Raw genomic sequence first — 19646 nt, forward strand, 5'->3', positions numbered from 1 at the left:
ATAGAAACAAGGACCAGTAGAGGACTATATGACTGTTAACTAGAAAACAAGATATGAACAATGGATTAACGAAACATAGTAGACAGTATCATATTTTAAAAGAATATATATATATATATATATATATATATATATATATATATATATATATATATATAGATATATATATATATGTTTTCAGTACTGTTTCTGCTTCCATGAGAGGTAGAGATTACAACATTTTTTGGAAGTTAAAGAACTGAGATGGCAATTGTATTTTAATGCTGCTAAGTTATCAGGTCTCAATGAGTGTGAGAATATTAAATGTTACTTGACGTTATTACCAGCAAAGAAATATCTTTTTAATTGTTTGAATATTTACATGACTATTTTGTTCTGTGACAACAGATGTGACTTTAAAACTTGGGTATTATTTGGAACCAAGTGATAGTAAATACTGTTATTTAAATATTGTATATATATATATATATATATATATATATATATATATGTTTTAATGCAAATACTAAATCAATAATACATTTTTGGCATACATCTTTACCATATTTTTTATTTTAGTTTTTTTTAGCTTTGCTTATATAATAAGTTGCTAGGAACACATTTGAATTCAACAACAGAAATATACTTTGGAAATCATTTTTGCATACTGAAATCTCTGCAAATGTGTTAATAAGCACATACAAAATCTACATTCAGCTTCTAATCAAAGTTTAACGCTTCTGTCTGGAACATTTTCACATTTCTTCCTCTGTCTTTTTTTCTATATTGATCTGTGGGTAGAAACATAAAAGTCATAATTATTAGTCAAAATACTAAAATAAATTATGAAAAATGTATTGTGCTCTATCATAATATATGCATTATGTTTAATAGATATAATTCTGAAGTGGCATTCATTCTGTAAACAGCAGATACACCCAAATCTCAACTACTTATGCTGACTTCTACAAAAATAAAACCAAACAAAAAAAATGAATGAAGAATAAACAATAAAGTCTGAAAGAATTCAGTTAGGATTCAATATCCATTCAGTGAAATGTTCCACTTTCTACAAATTACTCTGTTCTACCCCTTTTTTCTTTTCTTTTCTCTTTACCTCCCTCACCCCCACAGCCAATAATATATATCTTCATAAAAAAGAACAAACCTTGGGTAAACCAGGAAAACAAATTTATTGTAAGCGCTTTCGGACGCAAACATGTGCAACCTTCTTCAGGCAACATAAATAATGAATAAAAGGATTTAAATAAACCCTTAGAATGACATCATAAATTAATCAATTAGTGTTTAAAGCAACAACAACCTAAATGCATAAAAACAGTTTTAAAGATAATGCTCAGTTGAAAATGTGTGAATGTATAAAAAATAAACAATATATATAAATAAATGAACAAATAACTTCAACATATATATCAAAGAACATCTATACACATATAAACACCTTAAATACATTAACTCAACAGGGAAAATCACATATTTACATGTTTACATATTGCATGACCTTTTTTTTTTTAATGCCTCTCCAATGATTTCAATTTTAAGAGGCATTTAGCAGAATTCATTTCATTGAGATCAGGAAACATGTAAGCATTTGTTAAAACCTGCCACCACAGTTCCCTCAGTTCTAATCTCAAAGGCCATGGTCCCCCTCTTGGGTTATCAGAAATCTGTTCAATGACCATGAATAAAAAGAAATGGTCATTAAATTCAGTAATGTGTCTTGCTAGACTGTTGGTACAATCCTTTCTAAATATAGAATATTGATGTTCATAAATCCATTGTTTTAAATGGCGTTTGGTCTTGCCAATATAAAATTGAGGGCACCGTTGGCATTCGGCCACATATACCACCCCAATACTATTACAATCGAATCTCCCTTTTACGTAGTACTCCACATTATGGATGGTAAACTTATTAGATGTCTTAATGTGCTTACATTGATTACAACAACCACATTTATACATCCCACCAGATGATACAAATGGGGCTAGGTGTTTTTTTTCAACCATACTTTTAAGGTTAATACCCCTTTTGTACACAATTTTTGGAGTCTTTGGGACTTTACTTCTAAGACAGGGATCATCCATTAACAAAACCCAATTCTTAATTATAATGTGCCTGATTAACCCTGCATCAGAAGAAAAAGGGGTACTAAAATCAATGAAAAGTTTTTATCATCAGACATGCTGGATACCTTATTATTGTCCACAAATTCTAAGGTCCCTTCATTAGCAGTGGTCAATTAAAATGGGCCTAAACCAACCATTCTTACGTTTGGTACAGACTTCATCAATCATTTCATGAATCATATGGGGATACCCACGTGCAACAAACATATTCATCAATAGTTTGCACTTGTTCAAAAAGTCGTGGTCCAAGGTTGTCATACGGGCAGCCCTTACTATCTGTCCCTTGACCACAGATCATTTTTGAAAAAGAGGATGGGAAGTATCAAAATGAAGGAAACAATTAGAAGAAGTAGGTTTCCTATATATTTTGGCTGTATAGTCAGCAATATTCAAATCCTTACAGAGACAAACGTCCAAATAGTTAATACTTTTGCTATCAAAAACATAAGCAAATTTTAAAAGATCAGTAAGTTACGTTATGCTAGAAACAATAGAAACAACGTTATAAGCATCGATTTCATCCCCTTTGAATATTAAAAATAAATCATCAAGATAGCAAGTGTACCAGACAACATGTTTAATATGCAAGTCATGTTTAAAAAGTAAAGTATTTTCCCAATGGGCCATAACGCAATTAGCGAAACTGCCTCCACAGTGAGACCCATTAGCAATACCAGACAGCTGATAGAAAATGTCGCCACCAAAGAAAATATAATTGTTGGCCAAAATTATGTCTAGAAGGTATTCGATAAGGTCGATTTCATCACTTTCAGCACCAATCATCAATAACAATTCTCTTACCCAAACTGTACCTAAATTATGTGGAGTACAGGTGTACAAATCACAAACATCAGTGGTCAAAAAGTTATAACTCTCACAAAATGTCAGATTGTTAATAGACTTCAAGAAATTCCATGAGTCAAGACAAATATGTGTCTGGAATCCACCAACTTTGCACACCCATAGGTAATACTATTCTGTCCATCAACTATGGAACAGAATGGGGGATTGTTTAAATCCTTGTGGAGCTTGGGCAAGCCGAAAATAGTGGGATTTACAGGAGATGGGATGGTTATATAATTAAACAATTCTAAAGAGATCATTCCATCAATAAATAAGTCATTTAATAAAGACCTAATGCATTGGTATGCACCATTCAACTCATTTATAGATGCCTTTTCATATTTATCAAATTAAGAATATCTACTATTTTGTTACAATACACATCTTGGGCTATCAGTACAAGACTGCCTCCTTTGTCAGGCTTAAGTACACAGATATTTTGTAACTTTTAGGATTGCAAAGCCTCAATTTGACTTCTAGAGACATTAAACCTTTTCCGGTTATTAAGTCTAAAATCAGTAGAACAGATATTTCTTATGTCTACTTCACAATTTTTTTCAAAAAAGCTTATTGAATGATAAGTGGTGGATTAAAATTGCTGGAAATACAAAACTCAGACATATCAGAAAAGGTATTACCTAATAAACACTGTAAATTCAACTTCCATACAGATAGCTTTAAATCAAGTATAGTTTCAGCAAGATTCAGATGTTTAGAGGGCAAAAAGGACAAACCTTTGGCCAACAGGTCAATCAAATCATCAGAAACATAAACCTCGGTGAAGTTATAAAAATTTAAAGTCACCTGTACTATTCGTAATAATCCAGGGAAACAATGTCCCAACCAGTTCACAATGTTCACCTGTTACTATGTCCTCCGACGGTTGTTTTTCTTGTTCCAGCGAGTGTTGTTGCCTCTGTGTTTCGGCATTGAATTGTTGGATGAAGAGCGGTTCTGAAAACCCACACTGTTGTTCAGGTTATTAGTTTGCTGCTCCCTCAAACGTTGGCTACATCTAGGTGAACTGTTTAAATGACTTTCAAAGTTCACTTCACTAGACTGAACGATCTCATCAGAACTCCTCTCCCTTTCCGTTTCCATAGGTACCAAGTTCTGATTATGTGTCCCAGAAGAATTAACAAAAGAACCTGAAGGTGGGGAAGGGTAAGCAGTACCATTAAGGTAATCCCTTGGATCCTATTCCAATTTCGTGTTTTTAATGCTTTTAAGTTTTTCAATAGTTTGATCAATGCTGCTAAAGGTACGGATGTATTCCAACTTGTATCTCAGGAATTCAGCGTCATTTTTAATTTTAGTACCAAGCTCTAACAAATTTTTCTTCAGGATCTCAATTTGATTCTGGTAATTATCAGCCAGGAGTTTAAAGAATTCACAGCCTTGTTTGTCAAACAGGCTGATTAAATATTTATAAAATTGTGAGCCACAAACTAACCCTGCAGGAAAACGCCATTGCCGCAGACCTTTTGGGATGTTACAACGTGCAATACATTCATGCAAATAAACAATTTCCAACTGTAGTTTTTTACACTTGTACAGACCCTCATCAAATTTCTTTAAATTGTCAATCAAGGAATTAGAACTAGAGGTGTTCATACTGCTGTTGTTACAATTGGTAAAAGTAACACCATGGTCTAGTTGAATGGAACTTTTCAAACAATCATTAAGAGATGGCAACACTGAGGAAGGGTTACCACTGTTAGTATTCATAATACCATCTGAGTTGTTGGAACGCAAATCATTATTATTGTCATTGCGGTGAGGTAAACTTACCAAACCATTGGTGCTTGTAGATGGTAAAGGTTCCAATGAAACATTGGAGAATGCTAATGATGTATTCAAATCTCTTTGCATATTAGATTTCAAAGTAGAATTCACTCCATTACTGAGAGGCACATTTACAGTCTCCAACTTGGATGCCAAAACATCCACCCTGTTGGTTAGTTGTTGTATAAGTAGTGTAATGTTCACAATCAAACTGTTGTTGCTATCATTAGCTGTATTATTCACCACATCTTGTGAAAATAGCGGTTGAGATTCCTGGTTAAACCCACTGGCCATTCCAACAAACCAGATAAGTAACGAAAACCGAAAAACAAACTTCTAAAAAAGAACAAATCTTGGGTAAACCAGGAAAACAAATTTATTGTAAACGCTTTCAGACACAAACATGTGCAACCTTCTTCAGACAACATAAGTAATGAATAAAAGGATTTAAATAAACCCTTAGAATGACATCATAAATTCATCAATTAGTGTTTAAAGCAACAACAACCTAAATGTATAAAAACACTTTTAAAGATAATGGTCAGTTTAAAATGTGTGAATGTATAGAAAATAAGCAATATATATAAATAAATGAACAAATAACTTCAACATATATATCAAAGAACATCTATACACATGTAAACACCTTAAATACATTGGGCCAGATTCACGAAGGCTTGCACGGAGTCTAAGAGTACAGTAAGACTCCATGCAGCCATCATGTCCGACGAGCGATCCAGGAACAGCCTGCAGGGGCATGCAAGAGAGCTCCTAAAATGGCTCTTACACGGACAGGGCTGGGATATGCAAATTACCTCAATTGCAGGTGAAAGGCATGCAGATGAGGTAGATTTGCGATTTAGGAAACCCAAACCTGTCAGAGTAAGAGCAGTGTTATTCACGAAAATTTCTACTAGTAAAACACAAAAGATGTAACTGAAAGCGATAAGAGCAGGCTGCAGTTAATTGAAGAAACTGTTTAATGTAAACTTTCGCTCGGGTCACTACCAAGCCTTCATCAGACAAAACAGTATACTCCAGTCAGTTAGAATTTAAATAATTAACTTAATTGTCATTCAATTAATACTTAAAAGAGCAATACCAAAAACCACATAGACATAATGTAAGCAAAAAAATTTAAACATTAAAATATATGATTAGACTATCAGTCTAAAAAGACTAAATTGATAATGTGTAAAAGAAAACATATGTAAATATATATGAATATGACAGTTCTGTACAAATACATAGTAACATAAAATGCAAAATGTGGAATGCTACCAGTGTTGAATATTGACCTACTATACAATTTTAAATAATTATTTTATCTATTCAAAGATAGTAATTTTAAAACACATTTAATGGACAAAGTTTCATTTAAGCCTGGAAATGAATGGGCATTTGTAATAATTTGCCATTTCAGTTCGTCTAACTCAAGCTTTAACTGCCAGGGACCTCCTCTGATGTCCAAGGATCTTTGTTGCAAAATAATAAATTTAAAAGAATGAGCTGGATATTGGGATATATGTTTTGCAACAGCGTTATTAGGATCTCCTTTGTTGATAGCATAACAATGTTCGTACACTCGCTGCCTGAACTTCCTTTCCGTCTTACCTATGTAAAACGCATTACAGAACTGACATAATGCTGCATATATGACTATTTTACTGTCACAGTTAAACTTAGATTTAAGAAAATATTTTTTACCATTAATGTTGCAAACGTTACTGACCAACATATGCTTGCACTGTGAACAACAGCCACATTTAAACATACCTTTAATATTTGAGTGTGTTAAACAAATGCCATGCTTTTTTTCTAATATATTTTTTAAATTCAAACCTCTCCTATAAGTTAGCTTAGGTTTATTTCCTAAAACTTCTAAAAGTTGTTCGTTACTTTTAATTAAGGTCCAATTCTTAAATAGCATATCCTTAATGAAATTAAAATGAAGAGAATAAGTATGCAAAAAGCTTGTGTAATGTAAGATTTTATTTTGAAATTTAGAGAAACCTAAATTAGATTCCATTAAATTGTTATGGCCAGGGTTGTCTTCAAGCAAAACTTCGCTCTCCACATTATGTACGCACTGTTGGTCAGAACGCAATAATGGTGTGAAAAAGCCAGATGCTCTTTTGTGTTCTACTTCCAACCTGATAGTTGTTATTATATGAGAAGGGTAACCCCTATTCAAAAACATATTTTGCAGCAAATTGTACTCACTTTCAAAATCTAGGTTGTCAGAAATCATGCGTGCTGCTCTTACCATTTGACCCTTTATTACAGCACGCTTCTGGTGGAAGGAATGACAACTAGTATAGTGCAAAAAGGCATTCGAGTAAGTAGGTTTTCTAAAAATTTTACTTTTGAAAACCTGTTTAACTTTGTCCTTTTCTAGAAAAATGTCTAGAAAATTGATGGAGTCAACTCCTATCTCATAAGTAAATTCTAGAAAAGAAGTGGTACTTGATATGACATCAATAAAGGTTGGAATATCTGCTAAGTCACCATCCCATAAACAGAACATATCATCTTGGTACCTAGTGTACCAAGAGATATTGTTCTGAAAAAGGGGAATCTGGTACAAGCAGGTGTGCTCCCAATGGGCCATTACCATGTTGGCAAAACTGCCACCACAAGGAGAACCCATAGCAACACCTGATTTTTGACAAAAGAATTTATTATTGAAAGTCATATAATTGTTGGTTAGAATCAGGTCCAATAAGGTGGTCACTAAGTAAATGCTATTATGATCTGCTTTTTTGGCTAAGAGAAATTCAGAGGTCCATTCAATGCCTAAGTCATGTGGGATAACTGTATAAAGGTTTTTGACATCTATTGTTAGAAATATACTGTTCGGGTTAAACTTCAATTTGTTAATATGTTGTAAAAAAGACCACAAATCTTTACATATTTGTGGTTCTGTATCCAAAAATGGTTTGAGAATATTATCAACAAATTTGGCACAACCATAAGTAATTGAACCTCGTCCGTCTACAATTATTCTAAAAGGTGGTTTAACTAGAGACTTATGGATTTTTGGAGTGCCAAAAATTGCCGGGATGGAAGGGGCCGTCATTGATAAAAAATGATATACATCAGTATCAATAGATGATTCAATAAACAAATCTTCAATAGTTTGTTTAATTTTATTATATGCTCCATTAACCTTATTCCGAGAAACTTGACTATAGGCATCTGTATTAAGTTGGGCTTCAATTTTCTCATTGTATAACCACTGGTCCATAAAAACAAGACCCCCACCTTTGTCAGGTTTCATAACTCTGACATCATAATTCTTTAGCAAGGATATTAGATCTAATTCTTCTTCTGTATAATTGTTATTAGATTTATTAATATGAAGACAGTTAATATTTCTTAAATCTAATTCGCATATTCTCTCAAAAGTAAGTAAATCAGGGTGAAGGGGGGGGGTTATACACACTAGAAACTTTTAAAATATCAGAAATAGGAGAATTATTGCCCATCAAGATATTTAAATTAAGCTTGCGGATGTATAACTTTAAATCAATAATGGTATCCGCAATATTCATAGTCTTTGTGGGTACAAAAGTCAATCCTTTAGATAGAAAATTTATCATGTCCTCTTTAACTATTAAAGAATAGTTCAAGACTTTAAAGTCACCTTTCGATGAAGTATGGATTTTTAAACAGGATGATGGACCATCATTCCTGTTAACTATCTCTTGGGTTGCCTCCTCGTGTTCCACGTTGTTGGTGCGTTCGTGTTCTTCGTCCTGTTGTTGGAACGAGTGTTGACTCTGGGTTGAAAACCCTGATTAGATTGGTCATTTGATCTTCTATTATTCCTGTTATTTTGGTTATTGAGTCTTTCGCTACGGCGAAGTGTGTCTCCTTACATTTGTTCAAATTTATTAGTTGAATTTATTGAATATTAATTTATTTATTAGTTAAATTTATTATTTTGCAACAAAGATCCTTGGACATCAGAGGAGGTCCCTGGCAGTTAAAGCTTGAGTTAGACGAACTGAAATGGCAAATTATTACAAATGCCCATTCATTTCCAGGCTTAAATGAAACTCTGTCCATTAAATGTGTTTTAAAATTACTAACTTTGAATAGATAAAATAATTATTTAAAATTGTATAGTAGGTCAATATTCAACACTGGTAGCATTCCACATTTTGCATTTTATGTTACTATGTATTTGTACAGAACTGTCATATTCATATATATTTATATATGTTTTCTTTTACATATTATCAATTTAGTCTTTTTAGACTAATAGTCTAATCATATATTTTAATGTTTAAAATTTTTTGCTTACATTATGTATATGTGGTTTTTGGTATTGCTCTTTTAAGTATTAATTGAATGACAATTAAGTTAATTATTTAAATTCTAACTGACTGGAGTATACTGTTTTGTCTGATGAAGGCTTGGTAGTGACCGAGCCGAAAGCGCTTACATTAAACAGTTTCTTCAATTAACTGCAGCCTGCTCTTATCGCTTTCAGTTACATCTTTTGTGTTTTACTAAGAGCAGTGTTATTTGCAGAAATCTACACAGTTGACAACTGAGTACCATTCTGCAAATAGCAAAATGGAGCCATGACAGTTCCAAATAAAGGTTGCATCCAGTGCAGGAAGCATGCCAATGGCCAAATATATGGCCATTGACAATGTTTCCCAATGCAAAATGAAAAAAAAAAAATATTTTTTTTCTCCGATTTCCAATGTTTAAGGGTAGCGCAGTGCCGCTCAAACAGGCTGCACTGTAAAAACCAGAAAACTAAAAATTAAAACCCACAAATGTGGATCTTATTTAAATTGTTAATTTACAATGCAAGGGAATGGCAGGCTGAAGACAACATGGCCATCGTGTAGAGGTTGCGAAGGGGGGAAGCTCAGTCTAAGAGATGTAACCAAACATTAGTAGGCAAGCCTATGCAAAGGAGGGTTAGGATAGTCAATCGCAAGTTTACATAGCAAATGAGCACAGTCAGTGGATTGTAGGAGTAGGATAAGTGGAGTAACAGAGTAGAAGATAGGTGACATCACGATTGGGGTATGTATGAAAGAAGTGAAGCTCATTGGAGCAGAGTGGCATGTGTCAGCTGTCATTTACACAACATTGAAAGAGGTGTGTCAACAGGTAGGCTAGGTAAAGGCAAGAAATTGAAGGCGTATGCCGTGGATAACACTAAAGTTTCTTGCTGAGTGGCTATGCGCGCGTGTGTGCACCTGTAAACCCAAGTAAGACAGTGTGCGCGCGTGTAACTGTGAGTGTGCGCGTTTAAGCCGGAGTAAGCATGTATAAGGCTGTTTAAAGTGTTGTAAGTGTGTTTGCGCTGGTGTGTGCATTTTAACCAGAATAAGCAAGTTGTAGTTCGTGTAAGCATGTGTGCGCGCATGTGAGCTGCTGTGAGCGTGTTTGCAATTGTGTGCGCGGCGCTGCCCCCCCCCCTGAGGAAACAGAAAGGAAAAAGGAAGCACAACAAATAGTAGGAAGCTACCAGGGAGTACTAGCAGAGCTAGCAGGTGAAATCAATCAGAATCAGGCAATTACACAGGCAGTACACTAGCCCAGCCCAGCCTAGCACTTAAAACTCTGCAAACAGCAGTCCATTATGTTTCTCACAAGAGACACTGCAACACTGCAGTAAGCTAATAGAAGTGAAAACTGAAAAAGCATTACTGAGACAAAGAAATGTTAGGGGCTGTCATTGCTGTTATAAGGCGACATAAGCAACATGCTGAGGGTAGTGACAATGGAAATGCTGCTGGAAAACCCACAATGAGGAGACGGAGAATAGTGTACAGACCCAGGGTAACCTACCAGGGGCTACATGAGCTGGAGATAGTGGAGCACTATAGAGTGGACCGAGACCTCCTGCAGCAAATTGTTGAGCTGTGCAGGCCATGCCTCACATACAGACCCAACAGAGGGGATCCCATCCCAGTGGAAACCAAGGTATGTGTTGCCTAAGAATATTAGCAACAGGTACCTTCCAGAGACCAACTGGTGATATGATGGGGATATCACAGGCATCAGCATCCAGGGTACTGCACCAGTTCCTGGATGCCATGTCAGCACATGTCGGTGATCATGTATATTTCCCCAATTCCCATGAGGTATTGGCCAGCAATATGCATCTCTTCCAGCAAATAGCGGAATACCCTGAGGTAGGGGGTGCAATAGACTGCACGCACATATGCATCAAAGCACCAGCCGGCGAGCAGGGTAGGGTCTACTTCAACCACAAGGGCTTCCCCTCCATCAACTGCCAGGTCGTGTGTGATGCCTAGGGCATAATACTGAATGTGTGTGCTGGCTGCCCTGGAAGCTACCATGATTCCCATATCTGGCATCTGATACAGCTGTACCAGACATTTGCCAATGGGAACAGCCCACATGGTCACCTAGTGGGGGATGCTGGCTATGCACTGGAGCTGTGGCTGATGACACCCGTGAGAAATGCACACACACTTGAACAGGAACACCATAATGAGGCATACGCACAAACACGAAATGTAATTGAGCGTGTGTTTGGGCTGCTCAAGTCATGGTTCTGGTGCCTGGACACATCTGGTGGAGCCTTGCAGTACTCACCAACTACATGTACCCAAATTGTCATGGTATGTGCTATACTACATAATATGATCCTGCAAAAACAGCTGCATCAGGATCAGCATAGACCTGGGCCAGACAGCACCCCACCATTGCCAAGGTCATCACAGGCAGAGCGTGACTCAGAGGAGGAACAACCTGAGCCTGCCCCAGTAGGCAGAAGGAGGCGTGCCCAGTATGCTTTGGCCTTGGCAAAGAGGCAACGCATAGCACATACACTGGCTCAGTAGGAACTCTGGAAATTATACCTCTCTCTTACTCGCACATATATTAAAAAGGATGCATAAGTTGACACTACCTGCTTTCAAACATGTACAGGGAGTGTAGTATGTGCATCCGACATAGGCAGCCCTGCAGCACCACCTGAGGCATGATTGCCATGTGTTAAGCAATATAAAGCAGTGCTAAACAGCATTTGCCACCATGTAGTATATGCAAACAAAATCGCACACACCAACTAGCACAACTGTGGTCAATGTTGAGTAATATTGGGCAACGTCCAGCAATGTTGGTGAATATTGAGCAATGTCAGACAAGCCTGGTCTAAGTAGGGCATAGCTGAACAAAAGCCAACATGCTCATATTTGCTTAACTGGCCCTTAAGCAGTCTGGTCTGCTCAGTATGAAAATATAAAGCAGTAATGGGCCTTGAACACAGGATACTATAGGTATAGTACTGAACCACTAAACCATGCCAGTATTGCAGTGGTCAGCCTGCATGAAGAAATGTTGATAAGTCTATGCAAAGTATCTCATGGAAACCCTGCAGGCACAGCATAATCCCTGTCGAGTTATGACACAAAGGTGAGTCCTGCAGTAAGAACAGAACCTGACTTCCAACACACACAGTATAAATGTTAATATTGATCATGTTCACACGGTTTACCTTTACATGTGCGTATTGCACATGGGCGACCATCAGATATTCGAAAGACAGTTTTCAAGTTCTGAAAACTTTGAACGGAAGAAGGTTCAACTGTGCAATGAGCGACTGCACAGTGAGAGTCACTCATTGCACATTCGACATTTAAGGGCAGAGCACACTATAGTGGGGAGATGGAAATGGTTCCATTCCCCACTGTAGTGCGATCTCGGAGTTAGAATAATAAAGAAGGGGAGGTGTGGAGGGTGCAGGGGGGCTTGCCCCCCTGCATTACACGGCATATACTTTTGTTGTCGACATTCACATTCGAAAAACAGCGAATCGGCTGTTCGATTTGCTGCTTTTCGAACATTAGCAACTGCCGCTTTTTCCAGTTTCGTTTTTACGATGCCAGGATATGACTACTCGCACAAGTGTGATTTCAGGGACCTCGGATAGCAACATTCTGAAAGGTCACACTGGGCATGCTCACACACTTGAATAAATGAGACAAATGTCAGGCAACAAAACACAGAAAGCCTGAACTGGGCATGCTCACACACTTAGGCCATGTCTGAGTACAGCAGTGGGCCACACACATCTGGCAGTTGCATGTGTTAACCCAGGAACCTCTCACTATCCAGCAATCTGCCCTGTGCACACAGTTATATGATAATAGACACATATATAATATAGTGGAACCCTGTCATAATCAAATATGTTCTGCAGATACCTAAGTTGTTCATAGAAACTGGGAAAGCAAAGACGATAAAGACCTGCAAACAGTATCAGCAATAAACATTGTGCATCCTGGCCATTAGCATAGGTTCAGAGGTCAATACTAGGCTATCTGCTTTAGGGCATGTACAAGCCTAGCCAGAGTGTGTTCGGCTTTCGCAACCCTGTCAGATTACTACACTGTGCATGTGAATAGTAGGTCACACAAGATAGCCCATGTACATTTAGGCTAGTGTGCCTCTGTCTAGCAGGGACACAGAAGATATCCCAGGGGTAAACATACGATCACCCATACAGTCGTCAAGATGTCTCCTGTAGGTGGTCAGTGGGTGGCTCTGCCTATGTGAAACTGAGATTGCAATCCGGAGTGAGCAGAGCCTCTGGGATAAGAATCTGTCCCTCCAGCATGTCCTATTAACATCTGTGCTTAGGTATATGTCCCTGGAGTGTGTAGCTCCAAGGGAGTCGGATATCCTGAGGTGGAGCATGTCCAGTAATTCTGGGTTGGGTATTTCTGTAAACAACAGGCACACATCATATCCGAGTAGGTGGTAAGCGACTGAGTAGAGCTGGAGTTACTGCATCTGAACTGTGCAGGCCATCCGTGTGAGTCCCTAGATCTGCTTGGTGAGGAACTTCTGTGGCCAGTACAGTTGCTGCAGGTGTCAGGTAAGGTACACCCCAAATGTGGAATTGTAACCAAGCATGGATGTGATAAGAATAGGGGCACAATGACCTCACTCGATCTAGATGTGAAACCATATGGGATAAGGTGGCCTATATAGAAGGTCTGTCCAACCACTTTGGCAACGTGATTGTCAAAGGCAACAGTACGAGCAAGTCATGTCCCCAAACCCCTAACAACTCCTACCATATGTAATGGAGTACTACCTATGTGGTAATGTGTGGGCATGTTGTTATTCCCAAAGGGGGTGACTATGCAACTAATGGCATTTAGCTGTAGGCCATGGCTCAGGCACCAGTCATCCATCTCTGTGAGACCATGTTTGAGTATGCATGTGGCAGCTGGAGAGTTGATTATGGCACCCAGTTTGCAGTCAAGTGCGAACATGGTCAGCCATATTCCCCCTGTGGTAGCTTGTACATCAGACAAATATATACTGAACAAGAGAGGTCCCAGGACCGAGCCGTGTGGGATGCCACATGTAACTGGTGTATAGTCAGACATGGCACTTGCAATTCTGACCATGTGGGTGCTATCCCTGATCCAGGTAGCAATCCATAGTGTGAGATATGAGTCCATATCAACGCTGGTGAGCCTATGCATAATGGCCCAGTGGGTTATTGTGTTGAAGGGTTTTGCAAGGTTCAGGTAGGCTGTGTGAACAACCATCCCTATGTCAATGGACCTGTTAACTGTTTAAAGAATACAAACAGGTTCAAGAGGCAAGATCTGCCCACAACAATGCTGAAATGTGTAGGACACAGTGTCTGTAGGTTCCCGATGTCTATGTGTATGACTCCCATGACAATACGCTCCATAGCTTTGCAGAACAAGCTAGTTAGGCTTATAGGGCGATATTGTCTGTGGTCCATTGTGGCACCAACTCTGTGGAGTGGGACCACTGTCACTGTATGCCATTCCTTAGGTACATATCCTGTAGTAACTCCGATATTGAACAGTGATATAATGTGAGGGTTTCGTCTGTCATGAAGCTCGTGTAAGATGCAGGCCGGGACACCATCTGGTCCCATTGATGCTGTGATGTACACTTTGGGGAGGGCAGCACTCACCTGTTACTTTGTGATGTCAGGGAGGTTACACTCTGTTGGGATGGATAGCTGCTCCTTAGGGGGGATGGGGGGGAGACATCTGCACTGAACCTGTTTGCCAGGATGCTGGCAATGCCAGTGGGTTCAGGGTAAGTTTAGTCAGTATGCAGTAACTCACAGAATACCAGTGAGTGTTCAACCAGGTTCCTGACACAACTGAAGAAGGCCTTGTGATTGTCCTACGTGTCTGGTGCAATTGTCAATTAGAAGCGGCCCTTAGATAAGTTCATGAGTGATCATAGCTGTCTGCTAGTACAGATCACAGATGCCTTCCCTGTCTGGGATTGTGCTCTATCATGTAGTAGCTTCCTCCTGATGTTGGACAGCTTATTAATGGCTGGGGTCTACCAGACAGGTCCCCTGCCATTGGAGGAGTGAGTCATGTTGTTATTTGGGATAGCACAATCCATGTAGTTCACTAGGTGTCCATAGAATTTGTATGTAAAGGATTCAGCAGTCTGAGCTGTGTTTGCCACTGTCTCGGGGTCTCTGAAGGATACCACCTTGCTTTGGTGAAGTGAGACGTTGGCTCATGAGAAGTTCACCAGGATAACCCAGGATGGGTGTGTGGAGGCTATATGTATGTCCAGTGAGATAAATGTATGTTCTGACCTTACCAATGAGGGGTATATCGCTGGTGTGGAACATAGAGTTGGTGATGATCAGGTCCAATATATATTCACCCTTGTGGCTGTGGTGACTGGTTGTGCCATAGCATATGAGTTTACAAATTGCAGCGACTGTTGGGCGAGGGTGTTGGGGCTTGAGTAGTATACCCAGTCAATGTTTGTGTATTTGAAGTCGCCCAAAATAATGGTGTTTGTGGAGACCTTCATATTCTCCATTGTTCTCAGGAAAGCCGAGTGTGGTTCCTGAGTTTGGGAGGGTGGTCTGTAGCAGGCAATAAACGGAAAGGCAGTTTTGCACAATGGTAGTTGTATATGTATGATCTGTGATGCTTTGTGCAGTGCTACTAACCCAGAGGTGTGTGTATCTGTGATGTATATGGATACTCCCCCTAGTTGTGTTATCCGTTCCGAGTCTTGTGGTCAGAAAGCATGGTATGAAACATAACCTGGTAGTGCTGGTGTGCATATGTGAGCCTGAACCAGGCATCTGTTAGTGCACAGATATCGCTATCCTCCATACTCAGGAGAGTCCTGAGTGGGCGCAATATGAGGGTAACACATCTGGTGTTGAGCAGCATTACCCTTAGTTTTATTTAACCTGTAATGTCTATGGAGGTGGGTTTGTCTTTTGAGCCCTGCTTAAAAAAGGCACTATGGTGGTAGCAAGAGCCTTAGCCAGCATTTGAAAGCCCAAGGGTGACAGGTGCAAGCTGTTCATAGTGAAGCTACGTGGCATGTCGAGCATGTCACTACAGGCTGACAGACACTGTATCCCCTATGAATGACACAAATTTGTTAGCCAACTGTTAAACGTGATATGTTTGTCTGTATACTGTGACATCATAATTGGTGGGTGTAAGATGCTAGACAAGGTCAGGATCATACTGGCCTGGGCTACGTGATCAGAGTGTTCCTCCATGTATCATGTCATGTAGTTCAGGGAGTAACGTCTGAGGTTTTACTCACCAGTATGGACAATGATGGCGCCAGTCCTGTACTTGCTTTGGAGTGACCTGACTGCATGTGTTATGTGGCAGGTCCTGGCACCCGACAGACAGCCCAAAGTGACTATTCACTTGTTTGGGCTAGTGAGTGGGACGTCAGTGTGTCTGACAATAAGTGTCACCTATTACAAGTGTATTAGGTGTGTTGTTTAGCCCGAAGGGCAGTGACTGTGTGGCACACTGACATTGTGAACTCTGTGATATGTGGGTATTGTAGTGGGGTAGCAGTTGTGTGGGTGTGTCTGCTTTGGAGGTCTCTGCTGCTTAGGCAGAGTTCATTTACAGCATCTGAGTATGTCTATGTGTGATAATGTGGTTTGAGGGCTGTCGCTAGAGGATATGTGAGACCGATATGTGGTGTGCGTGGTTATCATCACCACCTGATAGACTGTGCCAGTCATGGGTCGAGAGAGTTCAGCACCCTGTATGTCTATATAGGTGCAACTCACACATATATCTGAGTTTGTTGGGAGGAGGGGAGGGTTGCCTGTGTACATGAGGCAGATGTGACAGTGTGTCAGCATCACAATATTCGCCAGCTGGACTGGTGAGTACACACGAAACCGACCCCTGGACATGCCAGGATATTATGATGACATACTCTGTAGCCTGATCACAAAGGATCAGTAGGGTGTTAAGTGTGTAAAAGAGTATAACATGGATTAGTGCTCAGGTTCGTTGGTGTTTTGTAAAGAGTAGCTGTGAAGGAGTCCAGACTGAATCATGACACCTCCTTCAGTTCTGTCATAAATAGCAATGTACACCCATATATGTCCTGAGTCAGGGCCAACTGTACCTGACTGACAATGCCGACATCCTGACAGACAAGGCCATATATACATACCCACCTCCCACTAACGATAGTCCATATCATCATACCAGGAGATATTACATGTAGAATGGCTGAACAGCTACCCCCAATGCCAAAAGCATGGCAGCAAGTGGAATACATTGATTCCCAAAATGTGTCATGCATAAACTACAGAACAAACAGACCCTGCACCTGAACAGTCAGCTGAGCCTAACCCCCTCCACAGGATGTGGAACCGTTGAATGTGTTACAGCAACATATGGCACTCCCCACAAGTGTTGGTGCACAACACACCATGGGAAGTACAGTCCAGTATGCCTATAAAGTCTGATCTGCAAGGCCATGGAGTCCATCATGGTTGAAGTCATAAACAGAGCTATTGGAAGGTGACAAACACACAACCCTACCAACTGTGGTATGTTCATGTGCGGATCATGGTTCCCAAACATGCTAGACTGTTTGCAAGGCAGCCACCCAGGACATACATCACTGATTGAGTACAATGCCCCATTCGGAATGTATCTGACCCGACACCTGCAGCAGCTGGAAAGGCCCCAAAAGTTCCTCACCAAGAGGATAAAGGGTCTCAAAAATATGTCTTATGCTGCCAGACTGAAAGAACTCCAGCTCTATTCAGTCTCATACCGCTTGCTCAGAGGTGACCTGTGCCTGACATATAAGGCCATGTCAAACCCAGATTTGATGAATATGCTTCACCTCAAAAAATCTAGATCCCTCAGAACCACAAGGGCGGGAGACTTAAACCTTGACACGGTTATTAATAGGACGTGCTGGAGGGACAGATTCATCACCCAGAGACTCCCTATGCTGTGGAACAAAATCCCGGTAAATATGAGGCAGAGCACCTCGCTGGCCTTGTTCAAGAGGAATCTTGACCAATGGATGGGAGATCGCAGATATACCCCAGGGATTACTTCAGTGTCACTGCTTGACAGAGGCACAGCAAAATAATAGGCATAGTTTTATTCAAACTAAAGGGGTGGCGAAAGCCACATATCTATGGGCTAGGCTTATAAATGCCCTTGGGCAGATAGCCTAGTATGAACCTATGAACCTATGAACCTATGAACACAGCTACACATGTCTCACATAGACTTTGAATAGCCCTTTATCAACATCCCAGACACATGTAGTATCCACAAAACCAACAAACCGTGCATAAATATGTGTTGACATATGAAGGAATGTCAATGTGTCCACAGATAGATCACACAAGGTAAGGATTATGAGGTCCTGTTCAAGCTGTTGACACCTGCCGACCCACATGGACCATTCCTGGAATTGCATAAAACAAAGTGTACACACATTACCATGTCCAGTCTGATGATGTTACCATCCTATAAATACAACAGGAGAAGAAAAGCTAACCAGTAAAGCAAACAGTGCACTGTGTTAATGTGTTTGTCTCTAATATCATAACATAAATAGGTAGGGGTTTGAATCCTGTAAACGCTGACTGTGTGTGGGGGGGGGTTGTGATTTCCTTTGAGTGGAGTGCCCTTTTTGGAGACTGGGAAAACACACTAAAAGAGGTGCATGATGATGTCACCATCCTACAAATACAGCAGGAGAAGGGACGTCACCCAATAAAGCAAATAGTGCACTGTATTAATGCGTCTCTCTCTAGTATCCTAACATAGGTAGGAGTTTGAATCATGCAAACGCTGACTGTGTGTGTGTGCTATTTCCTGTGAGAGGAGTTCCATTTTTGGAGACTGGGAAAACACACTAAAACAGGTACATTCCTCTTTGGAAAGTCTGATGTGTATGTGTGCGATTTCCTTTGAGCGGAGTGCCCTTTTTGGAGACTGGGAAAACACACTAAAAGAGGTGCATTCCTCTTTAGAAAGTCTGATGATGTCACCATCCTACAAATACAGATGGAGAAGAAAAGCCAGCTAGTAAAGCAAATAGTGTGTCCTGTTAGTGTGTTTCTGTTTAGTATCATAACATAGTTTGGTAGGGGTTTGAATCCTGCAAACACTGACGGTGTGCAATTTTCTTTGAGAGGAGAGCCCTTTTTGGAGACTGGGAAAAAACACTAAAAGAGGTACATTCCTCTTTGAAAGTCTGATGATGTCACCATCCTACAAATACAGACGGAGAAGAAAAGCCAGCCAGTTAAGTAAAGAATGTGCTGTGTTAATGCATCTCTCACTGGTATCATGACATAGTTAGATAGGGGGTTGAATCCTGCAAATGCTGAATGTGTGTGATTTCTTTTGAGAGGAGTGCCCTTTTTGGAGACTGGGAGAACACACTAAAAGAGGTACATTCCTCTTTGGAAAGTCTGATGTGTATGTGTGTGATTTCCTTTGAGAGGATTACCCTTTTTGGAGACTGGGAAAACACACTAAAAGAGGTACATTCCTCTTTGGAAAGTCTGATGATGTCACCATCCTACAAATACAGACGGAG

At 39.7% G+C, this 19646-nt stretch overlaps 1 protein-coding gene across 1 annotated transcript in view; it reads right to left on the minus strand.

The window, feature by feature from the left end:
• Nucleotides 1-555: 555 nt before the first annotated feature.
• The window catches only part of LOC122810994 (signal-regulatory protein beta-1-like), a 443272-nt gene continuing 424181 nt past the window's right edge, over nucleotides 556-19646 (minus strand). Inside the window, exon 5 of the mRNA XM_044082508.1 lies at nucleotides 556-770. Within this exon, the coding sequence (XP_043938443.1) occupies nucleotides 735-770 (36 nt within the window). The 3' untranslated portion in view covers nucleotides 556-734. The remainder of the gene's footprint in view (nucleotides 771-19646) is intronic.

The sequence above is a fragment of the Protopterus annectens genome, chromosome 9.part0 (assembly GCF_019279795.1).
Source record: "Protopterus annectens isolate FY-2018-M chromosome 9.part0, PAN1.0, whole genome shotgun sequence".
Classification (NCBI taxonomy): Eukaryota; Metazoa; Chordata; order Ceratodontiformes; family Protopteridae; genus Protopterus; species Protopterus annectens.